At 35.9% G+C, this 22,661-nt stretch overlaps 1 protein-coding gene across 2 annotated transcripts in view; it reads left to right on the plus strand.

Annotated features, from left to right (window-relative positions):
* Positions 1 to 22,661, plus strand: part of RNGTT (RNA guanylyltransferase and 5'-phosphatase) — a 172,209-nt gene that overhangs the window by 90,049 nt on the left and 59,499 nt on the right. For both annotated transcript variants that reach the window (XM_010000510.1, XM_010000509.1), the window contains one exon: positions 18,773 to 18,873. In XM_010000510.1, coding sequence (XP_009998812.1) covers positions 18,773 to 18,873 — 101 coding nt within the window. The remainder of the gene's footprint in view (positions 1 to 18,772; positions 18,874 to 22,661) is intronic.

Consider the following 22,661-nt stretch of genomic DNA (forward strand, 5'->3'; position numbering starts at 1 on the left):
TATGTGTGTGATGAATCAGCTTTGAAAAGCAAATCTTTTTGATGGCTGGATTGGGAAGTCTAGGAGAGGTTCTGTTTCCAGTCAGTGAGAACTCTCTACTGAATCATCTGAGGAGGTGATTAAACTCTGGATCTTTAGCATAGGCTGCTGTTAACTAAGTGCTCGGTGGTCTCCATGGCAGTGTCCCTACTCATCCTGAATTTTACAACAGTCTTTCCAGGATCGGGAATTTGATAGATGAGGAATGACTTGGAAGCTGGAAGAGAAAATGGAAAGTATTTTATCAACACTCTTTTTTTCAAATCCAGAATACTTATCAACAAACAGTGCCTCATAAATGATTAATCTCTACTTTTTCTATCAAACTGAAAAGATTTAGGAAATTATCTGGAAGAACTAATTTGTGGTATTTGTTTTATCCCAGTACCTTCTCTTGTGCATGCCAGAACAAAACAGCCATCAGATCTCTTAAGTTTCCATGAAGATCCTTTGTGAAATGATCTTATTTTTTCTTACGAGCATAGCAGTAAAGTAGAAATAGTGGTTTGAATCAGGATAAGGTAGAACATTTGGCTAGATCTTCATTCTACTGCTTTAGTGTAGGTAGTAACCCAACATTTCAGGAAGATAACATATATACCTAAGATTTGTGAAAACAGGGTTGCTTTCACTGTGGTATCAGCACTTGCATTGTGGTATTTGGGTGGCCAAAATAGTTACTGTAAAAGCACTTACCTTCTTTAAAAAATAGATGGTTTACATTAGTCTGTTATTCATAGTTTTAAATGTTTACTGGGTCACTTTTCTTACAAATACTAAATTTGGAAATGGAAGATCAGTATCACAATTGGATCACTGAATTTTTGTCATTACCAAAACATATGCTTTAGTTGCCAGTAAGCATTCTCAGATAAATATTTGAAGGTACCTATATATTTGGTGACAACACATTTAAAGTAAAAATATGCATTGTACTGTGCAGAACAGAGAACTTGCAGAATGGTATTCTGTATTGAGGTACAACAGAATACAGCTATAATAATTTCATCTCATTTTGGCTGCCAGTGACTTAAGTTTCAGTTGTAATTGTACTCCTTGTTCCATTCATCAGCTCTCCTAGTTTTTGACATTCCCAAAATGGTGAACCAATTCAATTATTAGAATGGAAGTCTTGAACTTGGTATGAAAGCTAAAGGTTGTTTTTAAGAAAATTCCATTGTCTTCCACTGACACGCATGCTGAAAATTCAGATGTGATTGTATCATACAGATTATACTCTTGGGTACAGTTGAAGACCAGTGCCCAACTTCATTGTGTAGAAATCAGAGATGAGAAACATATGAAAACTGCTTCCATAATTATTCGTAAAGCAAAGGGCTATTTTCTCTTAATGCTGCAAGTTGTGTTTCTAAAACGAAATTCTCCTCTTCTCTGTGTTACTCTAAAAGATTTCCTCTGAGGTAGAATGTACAACTGCAGCATACCTGCTGGTTTGTTCTCAAAGGAGAAAATGAGTAGAGTCTTTGCTGGAGATACCTTAGACTTGAAAAATGCAGATATTCTGTGCACTTTGAACTGTTCATTAAAGAAACAATCAGTATACTAGTTAAATGCTATCTGAAAGTTTTGACAAGTTTGAACTGACAATCAGTTGCTTGTTTCCAAACAGTGATCACTGGAAATCCCAAGAAGATCTCCTATTCATCCAACCGCTCAAAAAAACCAATGTGCTTTATGTAACATGGGGTTCTCTAGAGACAACTATTAACTTATGAGAGCAATTAAAATGTGTGTCTTAGGGACTTGTCAGAGTGTGAATTGATGTTACCATTGTTAAGGGAAAATCTGGCTTGGTTCTGCTGGTAATGAGGAAAAGGAACAGAAGAATGAAAGATGATTCTAAGTAGTTTTGGCAGCGAGCCCAATGTTTAGCAAATGTCAGTTGATCACAGTAACCGGTGTTCAGGATGAGCTCAAAACAGGGGAGAAAAAGTTTGCTATGTGGTTAACAAGAGTCTCAAGGTTGTTACGTTTTTTCTTCGTATATAAAGTTCCGGTTGTATATTTAAATCTGTTCTACAAGATGTCTGATGCATACTGTGGTGAGCAGAAGTGAGGAGAAAAGGAAAGTTTGGTTGCAGAAAAGAATGGCAGAGGTAAATTTGTGTTTGAGCCAGAAAAGAGCATGAGTCCACTTTTCTTGATTTGCATGTGAACCAGAACAGCCAGGTAGACTATTTTTGTGAATATTTGTTCACATTTTAAAAGACTTCTGCAGGTTAAGCTGTATTTTCTATGCTTACTGTACATGTTTATGCAAGATCTAATATTTTACTTGCAGAAATATTATGGGAAACGTTTTTACACATTGGCACTGCTGACTCTTTTCAGTTTCTGGATTGAAGGAGCAGTAGCACCATGTGTTTTGTATCTAGTGATGGTCAGATAAGTAAAACAGCTTTGGTGATCTGGTCAGAAAATAGGCTTGCCAGCATAATTGATAATAAATTTGGATGGTTGTTTTTGTCAGTCATAAGATGCATACACGTAGTTCACAAACTGGAGCTAATTTGTCTAATAAATGTGCACTAAGCAGGTCCATCTCTGTGGAGAGAAATAAATGGTTTGTTACTGTGCACTAAGCAGGTCCATCTCTGTGGAGAGCAGCTACAATGCCAGCAAGAGTCTTCAGCTGGTTTTGAGAGTTTGGGTTGCTGGGTTGGTTGATAAAAAATACAAAATTCTGTATAAAAACAGGTAACAAGGATTGCTTCACTGCAATTACAAGTTCTGTTTTTTGTTCTATAGCTCCTTCTGTGTGTTTTGTGCGAGACACTGTCACATCTGACAACTGTTGCACCACGTCAGATCATGTAGTGGGAACCAGCTGTAATTTAATTACTCTTTTTACTGCCATCAGTTGCTTATTCTTTTTCCAAAATACATTTATCACAGTTAATCAGTTTGCCCTTATATATGTGTATTCAGCTTTGGCTTTGATACTGCACGCTTGTGAACTATTAATGTTTTTAATGAATCTTTACAGCTGGTAGATATATAGAATGTTATGGAACAAATACCAAATGAAAACTGCAATGAAGCTAATACCTCATCTTGGAGCATGTTAGACATTAGAGTGGTTATCTACCATACTGATAACGTTGCCATGGAGAGAGCTTCTGTTTCCATGACATTTGCTTGCATGTTTTGCTAGGCCTTTAAAAGAGGTAAGATTTTGCCCTCCTTCAAATTTGGTGGGTGTTAATCCATTACTTTTGAAACTGTGCAGTGTCATGCTGCAAACATGTATTAATTAGTGTCCTAGGCATATTAATGGTGACTGAACTGGCCAGGAGAAAACATGGAGGAAACTCATTAAAGCTAAAATCCTGATAAATTTTGGCCCACCTATTTTAGTATTCAGTAAATAGGAATGGTACTTCACTTAATATCCTCACACAACTTTCATCACAATCATTAATATAACTTTATTTTAGTCAAGATGTCTTTGATTTCCACTTGAACTGAATTTCTCTTATCTTTCTACCAAAACCAGTACTAACTACAAGGTTCAATTTTTTGCCCAGGCTTTATAATAATTTAATTTCAAGAAATAGCTCATTGAATGCTTTTGGTTTATAAAAGTCATGTTCTCCTTCTGTTGGGGATGTAATATAAAGCAGAAAAGCTTTTTTACAAGAGAGCTCATAAAATGATCATGGTACTTACAGTTCTTGGTGCTTAGAGAGGTGCAACTCAAGATGGAATCTAATCCCCTTTGGAATACCTGCTGGAATGGCAACATGTGGACGTGTTCACTTTGTTACCATCTTTGTGCCTCTCCTCTCTCACTCTGCTATAAGACAATTTTTTGATGGATTATGTTAATGTTGTTTCACAAATAGGGTGGTCCTTCTTAAAAATCTAGTTTATTGGCTCAGAGTTGATACTAGCATGCTCTTTAGTATCTCTGCATTTTAGTAACATTTTTGTTGGAATAGTTAACTCACTTCATCTTGGAGCTCGTAGGAGGTTTGTAAAATACCTTCCGAATGTTGTCACAGGTTCTTACTTGAACCAGTTGTGATTTTTTTTCCCTCCATCATTCTCAGTTGTGATGGAGGTGCTAAACTTTATGTTCTAGAGGATAGAGAAAGATCTGTTGTCTTTTTATGATGTTAGCAAAAAAGATGCATGGGAAACTGAGTAATTTGAGAAACCTTTTAAAGGGGTATCGCATATAAAAAAGCTCCCTGTGGAGTGGCTCACATTTACCTTTCTTCTCCCAGGCTTGTCCAGTGATTGCACATCAAACCTTTCAGTGTTCAGTTGATGTGTGTCTATGAATTGGCCCCACAAGGAGCCAATTAAGAACTGAAATTTTGTCTTTTGAACACATTCTACATTTGTTTGTGGAAAAGCTGTGCTTAACCACACTTTCTGTGGCCCAGTCATTTCTTGTAGCAATGTTAGAAGTTGCTAAACCTGTTGCAATTTGTTTTTGCAAATTATGATTGTAATTTACCTCCTCCCTTAATTCTCTGCACCTTCAGCTGCTTGCCTGCCCAGAGCTTAGCTACATCAACAGTTTAATGTTTGGTGTAATGAAAAGAGAGGAAATGTTTAGGAGAAGGGAAAGGAGAAAAAGTGACAGAGATTGGGAACTGTCTGCCAGTAGCAGAACGAAAGGTCCCTGCCAGCAGTAGGGAAGTAGGAAGAGGCTCTTCACAGCAGTTGCTCAATGCCAGTATTCAAACCAGAGATCTTGTGTTGCATGTCTGGTCAACTTCTGTGTGATCATGGTCTGTAGAAGAGATTAAAAAAAGATAAAATCTAGTGTGGCTGAAACTACTGTTTAGTTGTGTTTTCAAATTGGTTGCAAGGCAAGATTAACCATCAGTATCAGAACCACTGCTTTAATGGGAGAACATAGCTCCCCAAAAGGACAGCAAGTAATCTTTACAGTAACTAGAGTTCTTTGACTTTTTAAAAACACAGCCTACACTTCTTTTCCCTTTACCTGCAGTGCTCAAGAAATAGCTACTTTATTCAACCTAACCTATTCTTAACCAGAGCCTCTAACTTGCTTGTTCCTAAGTCAGAAGTACAGGGATTAGTTTCTCACAAAGACTGGGCAGGACCCTTTCATTTTTCTCCTTTGGCAAGCTGTTTTTTCTCCTTAGGGGAGGAGTTTTCCCTTCTCATTATCCAAATTACTCTCCCAAAAACGCAGTTTTACATTGTATTTAGTCATGTAGCAGACTTAAAAGACAAAATATGTACTGATTTTTCTCAGTATGTTTGGTTTTTTCCCATTTTGCTTTTCATCCCCAAGCACATCAGCTTGCTACTTGCAAAGCAAAAGCACCATGAAACACATGCTGAGTTCTGCTGGCTGGATTTACTCTTATGTTGTATGAATGTTTTCTTGTGAAACTACGGATGTGAAAGATGGGGTTTGCTATTTTAATCTGCATATGTAATGATTAATTTAATAGGATTAAAACCCATCACTTTATAATTTAGAAATTTTACTGTGCAGTTGGAAAGGCTAGTTTCTGTTTTTTCTTATAAAATACTGCAGGATTCAGTATTCCAAGCAAGACTCATAAATATTTAATTCAAAGAGATTTGTAGCCCTGTAAAATGCAATAAGTGAGCCCTTAATGACAATTTTGTGTAACATACATTTGGCAACATATAGAAAAAGTCCTGCTGGCAATTCTGTGCATCATCCTTCATGCATATCTGTTCAGCTCTAGGGGTTTTTAGCTCTGGAATTAAAAAGACAAATTAGACTATGTCTTAGACCAGCATGCTGCAGTTTCTTCATTTGCACTTGTATGTTTCTCCTGATGTTCAGACTAGCTTAAAGCTGTAGCCCACTATTATCCTTTTCATGTAAGGCTTTGTTCTTTTTTTTTTTCAGGATTAGCCTCCCTCAAGAAATATTTTTGAATGTATTTTTTGCATCGTTCTATTTAGGATTGGTAGTTTTCATTAACCTTGAGCTCTAAGGTGATTTGCTGAAATACCGTTCCTGGTGTACTGATTATCGTAGTAGCTTAAGAAAAATGTCATCAAAACAAATGTTATGATGAAGCCTTAAATTTACAGGCCATAGCACCTTCAAATGTGGTCTCTAATACTGATAAATTACCCAACTTCCAAATCAGATTATGGTAGCGAGTCAGCCAAGAGCACTGCTGCTCAGTTCATGGGGATTCTTTTGTTACACCAGGGATGCTTCTGCTGTCAGACTTCAAGCACCGAATACTCCCTGCTGATCCAGCCCAACTTCTGTGAGATTTCTGGGAGCCTTTGATCACAAACTAACCATCCACACATAGAAATAAGTCCTCTGAGAGACTGACTTCTCTCTCTGGTGTTAATTCAACTGACTACACTGAAGCTTGAGTTGGGACAGAGGCAGTGAACATGAAGGGACAAAGGTGAAGAATGGTTGGGGCTGTTGGGCTTTGAGAAATGAGAGGAGGGTTAGTCTGATATGTGTGAAGCTTTGAACATACAAAGGGACTTAAATAGGTCCGTAAAACAAGTGATGCAGTGAAGCGACAACACTTAGCACTTTATGCATTGAAAATGAATGTTCTCTCCAACATCACTGGCTTCATGCAGCTAATTTATTTATTTTTTTTTCAGTAAAAGTATGTAAGAAAAAGATTAAGAAGGAAGATGATCTTCCTAAGAGTCTTTCAAAGGTTTGTCATATCATTAGGGAAGAGGAGAATAATAATAAGCATTACTTTAGGAAACTAAAAAAAAAATATTTGGGGGGGACACAAGTCCAAGCTCAGCCCTTAGGCTGAGCAAAGGAGCAGGGCCAGGAATGCTTGTGTATGACCTTGGTTGTCCCAACAGCTTACTTCAGACTCATCTCTTCCTCTTTTTTCAGCAGCTTCTGCATCAGTGAATTAAGGAGGCACATTTGGATAGAAACATGTTAAACATACAATGGAAAGAGAGTACTAGCATTTAAAACTCAAAGTGTTATGAACTCTAAGATAATTTTTATAAGGTTATTGATGAAAAAAAGATGTGGATTTTATTTTTCTTTATATTAATTTCTATTTAAGGTTAGTTGTGAAGCTCAGTTTGGAAGAAAATTTCTTCTGAGGATGTAAATAGGATAGTAGATACTATTCTGTAGCCACATTGGCACCCTGGTAACAAATTACACTGAGGTTACACACTGAGGCCATCTCAGTTCAAGTTAGTGATATGAAGTGAAGCAAAGAAAATGAAATGAGACGATTAAAGGAAAGTTGAAGTATCTCGATTGGTTTTATTATTGCATTAATTTTTCCTGAAGACTTATACAGCATATATTTAATGAGGTTATAAGTACTACATAGTGAAAAAGAAGAAAATTACAAAATAATCAATAGCGATGTAAAACTATGTTAAGAAGCAGCCATGGTCCAGCACCAGTTCTTTTGATCAAGGGGACTGCAGCTCTGTTAGGGCATTTCTTTTGTCATAAAGATGTGTAGGTGTTCAACAGTTACCTTAGTTTGCCAAAAGCAGAATATAGAATTGAAGGCAAACATGAGTTAGTCAATTATGGACTGTATATATTTAGCCATCCATTTGAAGCCTTTTCCTTTTTGCTTCAGACCAAGTGTTGGAGTTTCTAGTTCCAGATCATGTTAAGTGGAAGGATGAATACAAAGAAAAGTGACCAAGAGCAAGAGCAGGTTTTTGTGGCTTACAGTAATGTGCTGGGGGAGGGGGTGGATGAGGAAAGAGCAATGAGTAATTTTGTGGCTGCTACATTATGATTGCTAAAAACATGGATTTTTGGCTGTGAACTGAACTTCATTTATCAAATATTAATAGGAATAATATGTAAATGGCATTAGTTATGAAGCAAATTTCTTCATATTTTTCTCCTTGCCTAATGAAATATTGAGAAAAGCTATTAGTATAGTTGTGAAACAAGATGTTTAATGAAGCCAGAGGTATAAAGCTAAATTAAAGTGCAAGAATAGAAGACATTTAGCCTAATAATTACCAAAGTAGTCCAATATAAATATTGCATTAACTCAAAGTTCAGAGGCACTTTTGGAAAATGCAATTGAAGAATATCTATTAAAATATTAGCAGATTAATTTCTGCATACAGGTTAACCTTCTGAACCTGATTTACATTAGAATGTTAAAATCTTTAGCATGAAACATAATCCAACAATATTTAAATGAGTGCATATTAGTAGCATGTTTTGCATTTCAGTCTGCTGTGGTAGTTAAGTTTAATATTTCAGAAGTTATTTTGATTATAGTAATTTTCTTTTTGCTTCAATTAGCTTCAGGTTGTATTTCCATAAGAGACAAATTTTTATTATGTTATTCTACCACAGTTTGATTCTATGATTCTGTAAAATTGTGGTAGAATAACATTTTCACAATAAAAACTGCTACTTCTGGCTAACCAGTACTAATGTATTAAAATGTATAATTCCTACTTAGTCTTTTAACTCTCTTAAAGGAAACATTTTCAGAATACACCAAAGTTATGTCTTAGAACACGTTTTAATTTGTCTTTATTTTGCTTTTTAAAGTGGAGGAATGGAAAAGTTTACACAAATCTACTACAATAGAATACAATAGACTATTTCAGTTGGAAGGGACCTGCAGTCATCTTGTCCAACTGCCTGATCAATTCAGGGCTGACCTGAAAAAAGCTTGTTGTTAAGGGCATTGTCCAGCTGCGTCTTAAACACTGACAGGCTTGAGGCATCCACCATCTCTCTAGGAAGCCTGTTCCAGTGTTTGACCACCCTTTCAGTATAGAAATACTTCTTAATGTCCAGTCTAAACCTCCCCTGTTTCAGCTTTGAACCCTTCCCATATATCCTATCACTGGATACCGGGGAGATCAGCACCTCCCTCACACCTTCTCCTCCTCAGAATGCTGTAGAGAGCAATGAAGTCACTACTTGGCCTCCTTTTCTCCAAACTAGACAAGCCCAAAGTCCTCTGCCACTCCTCACAGGACATTCCTTCCAGCCCTTTCTCCAGCTTCATTGCCCTCCTCTGGATGCATTCAAGGACCTTCCCATCTTTCCTAAATTGTGGAGCCCAGAACTGTACTTGGGGACTTCATGGAATTAAAGCAGTGTGATGACTTCACTGTCAAGTAATGAGTTATTCAAAACTCTGTTATCATCCTTTTGGCTTAGTTGTGGTCACTAAATTATTTGAGCCCAGCCAAGGAACCTGTCTTTTCCCCATCTTATATGAGCTTTAAAAGTTCCTGTCTACAGATGATTATTTTTTCTCTGATGTGACAGCAGTACCTTGTATCATGTTTGGAATTAATTTTCAAGCTGATCAAGCTGATTCATTGAAAATCAGGATGTGTCTGTATTCTGAAGAAGTGTTTTCTGATGGGTTGTGTTTTGGAGTGGTACAAACTTTGCAGCCATTTTGTTTTCATATGTATTTTTCATTCAGTGTTTAGATTATTTTTTCTCTCAACTATGAAGATGCTTTTCACAAATGATGGGTGTTTGAATAGTACTGGTGTTTACCCAGAAGTTTCTGATAGGCTGATCACTCTTAGGAGTACTTAAAAATCACATCTCCCAGTATTTCCGCTGTAAATATAGGGACAGCTGACTCATATTTATTTAAAAAAAAAAAAAGGAAAAAAGTGTCTGCTTTAAAATTTCCAGGGTTTGTACAGAAATTGTCAAATGTCTACAGGAAAGAAATCGGTACTGGTTACATTGGATTTGTTTTTCTAAGGAATAAAGGAATCCTAATAATCTTTAGACACTGCATGCTATTGAAGATATTAACTTCTACAAAAGTGCTATTAAAGCACTTTTTCCTAACAGAATCTATGCAGTCAAGTTAAATGCAACATATTTTCCTTGCTGACCTGCATTTATCAATTTGCATTGATAGAAATTTCTTACATGTCTCTGAATTCTTCAGACTCACCAGACTTGATCAACCAATATTGTTTATACTTCAGCTTTAGCATCTCACTTTACTGGTGCTGCTTCTAAATACATACTTTAAGCACTCAACTATGTTTCTCAACCTTCAGAAATAATTAGCATTTAAACACTGAGTTCAACGGGAACTGCTTAATACAGCTTCATACACTTGAAAGCCCTGCATAAAAGTATTTTTTTTCCTTTTCAGTCAAAAACTTGTTTGTTTTTGGTTTTTTTCTTACAAAAGGCATTCTAAAAATCTAAATAAGTGGTTCAACTGGGTTCACAGGTATCAACCATTTTGGTAATATGACTGAATTTGTCCAGACTACTGGTGGGGAAAAATGCTCTCTCTTCAGAGCAGCAACAATTACATTTCTCAGTGGAAATGATTTGAAAAGTTCTCACCCTTAACAATCATGGTCTCACATTAGTCTCACTAACTCTTAGAAGACTAAATAAAATTTTCTCAGCTGCAGAATTATGGTGTAGAACATGATTTTAGTGAGGCTGGTGTTTTTCTCTGTGATGAAGCTGTTCCTTTCTGAACCTGATTTGGAGACTTTGTATGTGCACAAGGGATGACCAGGTACTTTGTGAGCAGTGCAATGATTATCCTAGGAAAGAGATGCTGGCAGGACAGTGATGGTTATTCCTAGCTACTTACGGAGTGGATCCAGATGAAAACTAGTGTGATCAGTGTCTATAGGATGCCCAGGAACCCATCTCATGGTTAGACCCCAGTGACGAGAGACTTTCTAAGAGTTCACTTTCTGACTCTGTGGGAAATGTATTTGACAAATCTTGACCTCTATAAAGATTTTGGTGTGTAGCAGATAATCAGTTTTTAGCAACTCTGTCATAGTTTAAATAGCAAGCGAATATAATGGTTTAATGAAAGAGTAAACAACATTTTTCTCTTACTGTCTGTTAATGTTTGGTTTTAGTAGATAGTATTGCCCTGGTGGTTTTCCATTGTCTGCTCCAGATCAGTGGATTAATTCAGTAACTACTTCTGTGCATCAGTCTTTGTAATCCATGCACCCTGCTGTTTGAACCTGGAGGCTTTTACTCTTCTTGGTCCTTCTCCTCCTTTGTCTCCTAGATCATTATCATGATGCAAAGCAGCTTTTGCTGTGTGTGATGGATAATCTCTGGAGCTGATTGACTGGTCACCAGTGATCACCACCTTAAATGCTGTTGTGTACATAGTTTGCCTTTACCTCTAAGGATATGAGTTAAGGATGAGTCCACTGCTCTCAAAGCAGTCTTTTCAAATAACCTGTTGTCCTCCGACTTCAGTAAGAAAAAGCTGGATTTTTCTGCTTCCTAGCTAGGGGCTGTTTTGGCCCTGTGATCAGACTAGTGTATCTCTCTCTTCCAGGTTTCTGTATATCCTGCTCAATATACAGCAAGAATAAGCATTGATCACATTTACCTGTCAATGATAAAGACACTTCTGGTGTCCCATTGCCTTTACCTAGGTTTTTACCAAGGAAAGAAAATAGAATACATGAAGAACAACAGGAATTGCAGTGATGGTTTATGAGGAATTTGGGGAGGATAGAAGTTGTTTGTGTGGGTGCTTTGAGGAACAGAAGGGGTTTGAACTAAGAAGGGAAGGTAGAAGGGACAGAAAGCAGAGCACTTTAAGAAGTCTTCTTGAAGTTTAACTGCTGGTGGGATAACTTCCTCAAGTAGATTTCCCTCTTGTGTTTGAGGTTTTATTCTTCTTTTTTTTGGTGATAGATAAAGAAGAATGTTACAATGAAGGGTTTTAATAATAGGATTTGGAATTTTTTCATGTGTGTTCATGATCATATTGCTACTAGTTCTAACTTACCAGTCTAAGTACTATTTCTAACTTAGCAAACCTGTCTGTTTTCCCAGAAGATCAGTCTTGTAGGCTAACCTTATAGTGGTGCTTGAATACTGCCAAATGTGAGGTATATATATATCTAGAAGCCAAGTCCCAGCTAAAGGCATTAATCTGAAAAGAATTATTTCAGCTAGTTATCAACACCTTTCAGTGCACTGCAAAAGAATACAAAGTACAAGTACACTTTCTCTTGTATAAGGCTGAATGCATAAGCAGTGAAAAGAATGTTGGAATAGTTCAGTTCTGTTGCCTACTCTGCCTACTCTTTTGTGAAATTACACTATGAAGATGTGTGCATTAGCCAACTGGAAAATTAACCATGCAGTGAGATTCAGACTCAGTAATTTTATCTTAAAAAAGGGAAGTAATTATATGGAGAGCTGAGCTTCAGTCTAAGCTGAGGCATTAACAAGATTCATTGTAGAAATAAGCATACATTTTTAAGCACAAGTGTATTTAATGGCCATGGTAGCCTCCTCTGATATGTGTCATGGTTTATACATTACTTGGTATCTTTCATAAAGATGTGCTGTATTTCAAATAGGAATTAGAAGCTTGATATAAACATTGTTCAAGTTTCTCTGCCCTGTATGCAACAGAGCAGTCTCAATGAGCACAGTAGTGGTTTCCAGTCTTAAAAATCTATGAATATGCAATTGAGTCAATGGTTGTCTTTCATCTTGTGGTTTCTTGACCCATTGATGTGACTTATTCACATAATCTGTTAACAATGTCAGCAAATTTTATTTCTTCATCTCATCTCTCTATAAAGTATAGCCTGAAAGGATTTATTATAATTGATTCTTTTGGTTCTTTTAAATGATCCAGGGTCTGTAGTACAAGAAAATAAAAATATATTTTGGGTAATCATTCTATCTTTATATTTACACAGCTGAATGCAAAATATTAGACTGACTATGGCAGCAGCTGCCCTATGGATATTAAGAGGCCAAAGAATTAATTAAAGCTCTTGAGGGAAAACATTTAACTATTATTTTGAGTGGGAAGGAAGAGCAGATTTTTAACTTTTTCCTTTCAAGTGCAAGTGTTAGCATCATATTGAATACAAAGTTGCTTGCACACAGTTTAATTGAAACATAGAAGAATATTGGTAATGTAAATGAGTGGATTTTACAACAGAGCAAGTATTTCTTATGGAAGCATTCTAGGTTGAAAATGCTTTTAGTGTCTTCATCTAGGTAATTCAATCTAACTATCAGAATATCATCAAGTAATGATAAAAATTTCTTCTTGGTGAAATAGTAAGGTAAGTTCTTTGAAACAAGAGATTACATTAGAGATTTAAATATTCATATTGAATATTTATATTTAATATTAAAGGATACATAATTGCATGTTCAATGTAGTTAAATGCTAATTTCATTTGCAAAGGGGCAAATTACATTTGATTTAGAACAACTTCAGTAGATTGCCAGTAGGTGTCTTGGTCAACCACATCCCCTCCTACCCCATCTGCCCTCACTCCTCAGTGGTACTAAACTTGCCATACCTTTTGGGCAAGCATGGTTATTCAAACAAATCTTCCCTGGGTCCTCTGTGTCCTTGTTTCAAGCTTATTTCTGAATTAGTGTGTGCTGGTGGCTGCCAGGTTGTGATGTAAGGCAAAGGCCTTGAACTCCAGTGTCTGTACTGTGGGATGAAGTGCATAGGATGTGTCCCTCAAGTGAAACTACTGGTTTGGTTTTATGTAAATGGAACCCAATTTGTGTGCACCAGAGCAGCCCAGCTATGTCAAGTAACGTGTAGTAAGTGGGAACAACTGAGGAGTTTGCTTTGCAAGTACATCACTTTTTCAACCTAAAACACCAGTGCACCCACTGTGCCTGCTAAAAGAACAAGCATCCAAACAGCGAATAAAGCTTCATAGAACAATTCAGGTTGGAAGGGACTTCAAGAGGTCATCTAGTCCAACCCTTTAGAACTCTTTCAGATAACTTCTGATTAGTCAATGTACTTTTTTTGGTGTGGAGTTCTAATTTCTGTGGTTAGACTGTGTTGAAAGGTTTCATACTGAGCCATGAACTCTGTATTTGAGATGGTACAGGACCTGATATGTATTAGAAGTAGTCATGTACATGCATGTTTGTCAGGGGGTGGTGATGAGGATATCATTGCTATGAATGCTATATTTGAAATGCTAGGGAGTAGTTTGATCTCAGACAGATTGCTTCAGATTTTGTTTTGGAATTAGAATATAGAATAACTTCAAGCAGAACAGGTCTGCAGTATGCAGTGATTCATCTAAGGTGAAGTTTTCACATATTTAACAAGCAGAATTCCTGTTTGGCTCCAGCCTGTGTTTAAAGAAATGTATTTAGCACTTAGTGTTGAAACTCAGTAACCTAACTACTACTGTTCCGTGTGTGTGGACTTACCTGTTACAAAAAATAATGAATCTTTTGAAGGTTTAATGTGGCCTTTGGTTGAATTGTCATTTTAAGCTAGACTTCCGTGACTTTCTGTCTTTTGTGGTGACTGAAGTAGTTGGGGCGGGCAAGCTGTGTAGCTTCTTAGTATGAGCTTTGAAGTCTGATTGCTGATCTCAGCCTTGTAACTGTTTCAGAAAGATATCTGTAAATTACCTGTTAGCTTGACCATTTGTTCAGTGTTAAGAAGCTGCTGTGAAGTAAGAAGGGTGTTATTTGACAATGTTCAAAACTAAGTGTTACAGTGAAAAGTGTATATTTATCACCATTGCTTTGCAGGCAAGATCCTTCTGACTGACTGGAAGTGCGGTGAGATAATTTTCCTCAGTTTTTTAATTAATAGGATAAAATGTTTAGCTGAGGCTTCTTTCACACTGTGCTGGTTCTAGAGGTAAAGGCTAGAAAGATAACTCAATTTTAAAGGACAAATCCTCCCCCACTTCTCTTCAAACAAGCCAGCCAATTAACTTTATAATTAAATTTGAGCAAAAAATTGCGGATTCAGCAGAGCAATTATAGGTATGCAGATACATCCTGTCAAAACATTGCTTCTCATTACCAATCTTGGAATAGTTGTTCCTGTCTGTTGTAAAGTTGGTTTCTTAATGACTTTTAGGAGTATGTAACTTGTCAGTCTTGGAAAAAGAGTAAAAAAAATCATATAGTAGATCCTGCATGGAGAATACACATTGATGCCTAAGCATATGTGGGTCAAAAATACAATGCCAATTAAAAAACTGAGGGTGTGGGCAGGTGTCATGGAAGATCAGGGAAGAAATAAGGCCTGTAAGCTTGATGTCTATACCGGACAAAGAAGTAGAAACTATAATGAAGCATACAGTAGTTGATATCTGGGTAAACATGATATACTTGGGAAGAACTGCATGTCTTTTGAAAAGGGAGGTTATGCCTCTCCAACAAAGGGATCAAAAATAATTTGAGTAAGAACTGTATGGTATTTCCTGCTAAGACTTCAGGAAAGCCTTTGTCAAAGTTTTGAACAAAAACACTCTTGAAGAAGCAGATGTACTAAATGTGATTAATTTTAGTATTATCGTAAGGTCTTAGAAGATTGGGTGACTGAGAGATAAAACAGCACATACATTTCTGTGAATGTAGAGTAATGTACGTGGAGCAGGCATTTGTGACTGCATATGTAAAATTGTAGCCTCTGATCTAAGTGTATTTCCATGAACATAGATGCATAGGAAACTATGAGTAGCACAGAAGCAAAGTGGTTTGGCTGTTCAGCATCTCTCTTAATATGAGCCCTAGGGAGTGCAAGTCTTCTAAACCAACATAAGTTGGTTCAAAACAAACAAAAAGTGGTGTTTTTTCTTGCAGTGTAGTTGGGTTGTATGTGAAACACTGCTGGGGGGTGGCACAGCTTGTAGAGGTTTACATGGTCTTAGTGGGGAGAGAGACAAGCTCATGGTGGAGAGATTGAAAATCACTAAATACGCAGGAATCGCACTTGAATCACATCCATGTCAGGGAGACTCTGAACTTGAAAATGGGTAGTCTCTGAGAGAACAGTGGTGGAAAGTATAATATGTGATTGCCCTGTTTCTCACCTTCCCTGAGCACATGCTGTTGGCAGTTGTCAGTCAGGACACTACAGCTCTAGTGAGACCATTCTTAGGTTGTTATATAAAACGGATGCATTTCTTCCTCAGGATTTCGGTGCTCTGACTCAGGAGGTTGGTTCATTCTTCTTGTATCAATAAGGATTCATTTCCTAAAGGAGTGTTTAGTGTTTTCAGGGTTTATGTTCCAGCTAGAAGTAAACAGAAATAGGACAGAGTCTGCAATCCTGAAAGAAGCCTTTGGTTCTCCCCCACAGGCCTTCAAATTTTTTCACAGTGCTCAGAAGAAATCTTGGTCTTTAGTTTTCAGAATGGGGTATGTTTCACTCCTGTTATCAGTTCCACCCAAAAGTAAGGCTTCTGTTTATGACTGGGAGGAAATACTTAGTACTCATGAAGACCAAAGCAGACTAAATGTACCTTTTGGACACAAAATATAGAGTGCTTTTTGATTGAGACTGCTAGTCCTGTACAAAAGAGAATAAGTTCTCTACCTTGCAGATGATTTGCCTCTTTTTTATTTTTTCTTTAAAGAAGTGCTGTGTAAAAGGATGGTTTGGAGCCATATATTTAAACAAGTTGAGGTTGTTTTCTGAAGTCAGTTAGACTGGGTCTAGACCCAATAGCTCATGACATCTCAAAAGTATGACCTACTACTTAAAAATAAATTGATTATTTGATAAAATATTACTTAATCAATCACTGTAAACACTCAGTAATGTTGCTGGGAATATTGATGCAAGTCAATAAATTGGAAGCCACGCCACACGGAGACTGAATACAAAATTTTAGGATTTATGTGATTGACAGGGGACACTCAGGAAATGGTTGAAGACTGTAGTCATGCTAAAATACTGAAGAACAACCATTAAGATGAATCTTCTGTTCCATAAAGCTCAATCAAAACTGTTTCCCATAGCAATTTAGGTGTGCCCTCTGTTCCTTTGTACCTGCTGTAGCAGCTGTTTCATAAATTACATTTTCACTGTGCAGAAATTTGTCACAAACAGAAGCATTCCCCATAGTTCTTTGAATTAGGCAGTAAATACTTAGCAGTAGTAATTGTCTTTGGCCAAATTTGAAAGAGAGAGAGCACAAGTAATGTCTTTGTTAAAACTATATTTTGCCCAATTATTCCTGAAATGTATTTTAGTCATAAAAGTTACAGAATTTAATTCTCTGTTCTCTGTCAAGTTTAAGTACAAGAGAATTGCAGGAAAAATTAACTGAAAAAGAAATTTCAGCGCTATCCAGATTTATTGTAATTCTCACATTCAGTGCACACAGGCAATTGACTATATACTAAAATAGAAAAGATTATATCTATAATGGACTGCAAATTTTTCAAAATATATTTAATACATGATCTGTATATAAATGTATTTATAAATGTTAATCTGAAAAGCTTGAATGCTTTATTGAGCATCATTTTGTATATTTTGTTGTCTTACTTAATATCTGTTAGTATGTGTGGCATGAGATCTGGAGTGTTTTTAACACCATATTGCACGATGGCACATTTTTAGTTTGGGAATGTAGCATGGGAAAGGAGCAAGATAAATTTTATTATTTTAAGAATTTAAAGATGAGGTAATTGGGATGTTAAGATATTTCTGGTGAATGGGAAAGAGCCAGACAAATGAGAGGGGGGAATAGCAAGATGGTGGCAACTAAATGAATATTTCTATTGACTGCTGAAAGATTTTCTTGGGTTTGCTTAAACAATACCTTTCTAAATCTGATTTTGGAAAGGTGTACAAACAACCAGCTTTTCAGATGTCTGCAGGTGTTACAGCACAGAAATCATATGTAGGGGAAATAGGGTGTGAAGATGATGTGTTTCTTACATTAGATAACAGACAATTCATCATCTGCTTCTGTCACTTTAGATCTAGAACTGTTAGGTTTATTGTCAGTAAATTTTGCGTTTTGCAGATAGTTAACACAGCAGATAGTGCAATGTGATGATAATGATCACTGTTACGAAAAGATATTGGACATTCTTGGGGTTACTTTTTTTTAGGTAAAATTGCATAAATTTTCTCATTGTGGATTAATAAGTATCTAACAACTAAAAATTCACATTCCGTGCATCTCCAAATTGTTGTTTTCCTCTATTCATCGTAATTCTGATTTTCTCCACTGCCATGAGAGATACTCTAGTGAGGGAAAGGTTAGCAGGTTGACTCTCAGTAGTAGCTGGGGGTGAACAAAATTGCAGCTTAAGAAACTGAAGCAGGGGATAGAAAAGACCATGAGAGACTTAAGCTCTGATTTAAGAGAAAATTGCTCCTTGCAGCTTTTGGTTCAAGCATGTACCCTTTCTCTTAAGCAACAGATGTTCCAGTATTTATGTTCCTGTATGTCATGATGTTCTTTAACCTTTAGGTAACTTAAATTCCCTTAGTAGGAAATAACATGTTTCTGGTGAGCCTTTCTGATAGTTGGCAGTATGGTGACTGCTGCCTTTTACATTTTGTGTCAGCCAGAAGCATGGATAACAAATAAATAATTCATATAAATGTTCAAAAACGTTGAGATTACCTTAAATGTATCTTTGATGTATGTCCTATCAGTGTTTTCATCTGTTACTCTGCTGTCTTGTTTTCTTTCTTGAAATTTGCCATTAACCAGAGAGAGGTAATGAAGTATGCTAATTTTTATTCCCATTCTCAGCTTTTTTTATTTTATGCAATGGCTTGGCTTTGGTGCTAAGTAGTTTTAAAACAGCAGCAAATAAAGCAGTGAAATACAACTACTTCCATGGTAATGGAATTCATAGCTTCATAAGTACTGTAATTTTTTATAGACAGCTGATATAGTCTGAATTGTTACTTTTAAAACCCATGAAAACCAATAAGCATAATTAAACTGCTTTTTAAATTTTCTTCAGAAATACAAGCCTGGTCGATGTGATGATATTTTGAAGTGGAAGCCACCCAGCTTGAACTCAGTTGATTTTCGCCTAAAAATAACAAGAATTGGTGGAGAGGGGTATGTAATCTCTTCCCTTTTTACATGTATAACACTCATGTGAATGTCCCTGAGCAGTTAATCTCTCCTCTGGTATTTCCTGACATTTCCTGCTGCTAAACTTTTCTATATCCTGGAGCATTTGTTCCTTGAAAATATAGACAACTATTGTCATCAGTGCTGTACTAAAAACAATGGCAGATGTTTATAATGTAAATATACTCATTCTTAAATTTTATAAAATTTAAAAAAAAGTCCTGTTTGGATTTGGCAATACCTCTTATATTTTTGGATAGTACACAGGCTTATTAGAGTAAGTTCTTATAATAACTATTTTCAATTGGTTTTATGCAACATAATAAGCTTTCTTCCATTTTAGAATTACTCACAAAAGTGACAGGCACTTGTTTTCTGAAAGAAAAAACTTGAATTTTTTTTCTCAATATTTATTCTTTGGTATTGTCTTGAAAACCACTAAAATCTTAATCAAAACCATGAATTCTAGCTTCAGAAGACACATAAATCTTTACATCAGTTGTGCATACTATGTCTAGTTCAGTCACTGCACATATTTAATAGGAGCAATTTCCATGTTCAGTTGTGACAGGGAGGGGAAGACTGAGTCACTAGATTAAAGCTTGCCTTGGAAAAGATTTTGTTTAAAATTAAGTTAATTGATTTTTAGGTTGCTTAATGTTTTAACATCTGGGACTCATTTCAGCTGACAGTTTGAAATACTGACATTTAGCTTTTGGTTTTCTTGGTGCCACAGGCAACTTAATAAGATTAAACAATTAATTTCTATATTGCTTATGTATTCCAGAGGGCTAATAATGGGCTATCTAACTTCTAGAAATTTGCATATCAAGTTTGTGAATATATTTGATGAATAGAGAGTATCTTAAGGATATGGGGCTTATTCTGGAAAATGTAAACTTCTAACTTCAGAGTAATTCATGAGGTCAGAATTATCTAGTAAAATTTTTATGTTTGAAAATGCAATATGAAGTCCTCAGTAACAACATAGCTATTTTAGAACATATATAGGCATATTTTAACTTAAACTTAAGAGAATCAGCTCATTACAATAATTTCATGTTTGCTTGGCTTTTATTTAACAAAAACAAAATATTTCTGTTAAAAAATAAATGAAAAATTAACCATTATTTGGTGGGAAGGTTATTTTTATTGTGGTGTTCTTTTGCTGGAGCTTATAAACAGAGTAGTAGCCTGTGATTTGGAAACAAAACACAATAGATTTTTCATTTCACATTAAAAAGGAATATTCACTTGATTAGTTAACACTGATTTCAGCTACAAATTACCAGTGCTATTGTGTTATATTTAGTGTATATAGAACCATAGAGTGATTGGAATGTGAAAACCTTATAAAATATTAGCACAAAATATTTCTGAAAGGCTGAGCAGCTAGTAGAAAGTTATTAAAGAATGGCTATTCCATTGTGGAATTTGAAACACTTTCTAGCATTTTAAAAAGTTCTACCGTATTTTATCTATGTGAAAATAAGTGCATTGCTCACATGGTGGAAACAATTATCCTGATTAGTGTAAATACTGTAACATTTAAATATATTAAAGTTTACGTTCATCTCACATGCCTTAGAGAAAAATAATTATAGAAACCTGTCATCTGATAAATAAGGTACAATTCTTCCAGATAGGTTTTACTTTTTCTCACGTGACTGTTGACCGATATTAGCAACTTAAGTGCATTCATCCAACAAAAAAGAAAAGTTAATGAAATAGTGAGTGGAAAAAAATTATTTTCCATTGTTGGTAGAGAAGTATTTATGTTAAGTAATGACCTATGAAACAGTAGCTTCTGCACAGTTAAACACAAACAATGAATGAAGTACTCTAGATTTAACTGCTCCAGTAGTTAATTTGAGTATCCAATTTATCGCTTCGTAAGATCGGAACTCATTTGAGGAAATACCAGAATTACACTGATTTTTAAGTTTTTGACAAGTTTTAAAAGAAGCGGCATGAATTTTAGACTGTGGAAAGGTAGTTTCTGAGTTCTGAGCACTATTATGATAAAGTGTTTGATTTCTGATATAACTAAGAATTCTGTTTCAATGAACTGAATGTCTTGCTAATGGCAATTCTAACATGGTGAGGTTGGGCTTCCTGTCTCCCCCCACCCCACTGAGATGAAAAGCAAGCATTGGTACTGGTTTCAGCCTTTTAGGTTAAAAAAGTTTCCTTCTTCTTCAGTAATCCAAAAAGAAATCTGGCATGCATTTGACAGCAAAGTAATACAGATATGGATGAAGTAGTGTTACAAAATGTGTGTGTTGTTTTCTTACAGTTAAGCAATAATACTTGTGGAAACAGAAGGTATGTCTTTGTATTGATCTCTTACTGACAAATGAGGAGCCAAAGCTGAATTATTGATCTCAAGTACTTGACAACTTGAAACAATGAGAATGGGGATTTTCTGTTATTTCCAAGTCCTCTGATAGGTTTTACAGGTTAATCTTTAAATCTCAAAATGCAGACATACTTCAACTTGCGCTACAAGTGTGTGTGATCTTACCAGAGCTCACAGCATAGCTGGTACTGATACAGGCTGAACCCGTATCACAAGACTCTAACCATGCATTGCTTGTATTTATAGTTCCCTGTTCACTTAAACATGAAAAAAAACCCTAACCCATACAGGAGCATTATTTATTCAGTAGTATGAGATTAGAGCACTGTCAGCTTTTGGACATGTCTTTTGGATGGCATGTGTAATTGAGATCTTGAACAATTGTAAACAGTCCTGTGCATTTTTCAAATGAATAAAGGAGTTACCTCTAGGGAGTTTGCTAGATTTTAGTCAGTCTGATTATTTTCCATCTACCTAAAATTCCCCTGTGCTTTCCGTTGTGCATTTTCAGCCCTAGATCAGTCTGCAGTAGTAATGTTAATTGCAAAATGGTTGCAGCATTTTATCCCAGGTGTAGATCAGTTATGGATGGCAGACCAATTGTTTTTATCTAGGGTTGATTTATTTCACTATTGATATCAGAGGGAGTTTTGCCATTGAATTAAAAAGAAGGATTTGGCTTATGATTTGTGGAATACTTTTAGAATAGGCTTCCCTATAAAAACTGCTTTAAAAAGAATAATCATAAAGAAAAAGATACTTTTGCATCCCAAAGAATCGTAGGGGTTTAGTAACCTCAGTGACCTAATCCTGACCCTCCTGTTCAGTGCACAGTATTTGAAAGAAATTGCATTATTGCACCTTAGAGAATTACAGCATATCAGCTGAGCCATGGTAATTTTCCCCTGAGTATTGTCATAGTCCAGCCTGTCCAAGCATCCAAATGATAGTTCGATTAACTCTATGTTGTGTTTGCAAGAATTCCAGCATATGTCCTCTCTCATTCTCTTCTCATCAGATCAGTATAGTTACTTCTATTTAGAAAAGGCAAACCAAAAAAAAAAACCAAACACAACACACAATCCAAAAACATCAACCAACAGCTTATTAAATCACTTAAAGAGAGTACTTAATTGTTTAGCTGTGGTGAAACACAGCAGTTGAATTGAAAGGCCCTCACATTATTTATGCCTTAAAAAGGTAGACCCACTTCCCAGCACTTCTCTTATAATTTCACATTTACTAAGAGAATGGTTTCACCTCAAAAACATGAAATGGAGCCCTTTAATCATGTAACAGTACCTTGTATTTTTCCTAAATGATGGTGATACTAATAGAAAATAAAAGTAAAAGAGAACAAAACAGACTCAAATACATGAGCTGCATTTCCAAATTATCTACAAATTAAAAGCCC

Source organism: Chaetura pelagica, unplaced genomic scaffold (assembly GCF_000747805.2).
Source record: "Chaetura pelagica isolate M959 unplaced genomic scaffold, ChaPel_1.0 scaffold174, whole genome shotgun sequence".
Classification (NCBI taxonomy): domain Eukaryota; kingdom Metazoa; phylum Chordata; class Aves; order Apodiformes; family Apodidae; genus Chaetura; species Chaetura pelagica.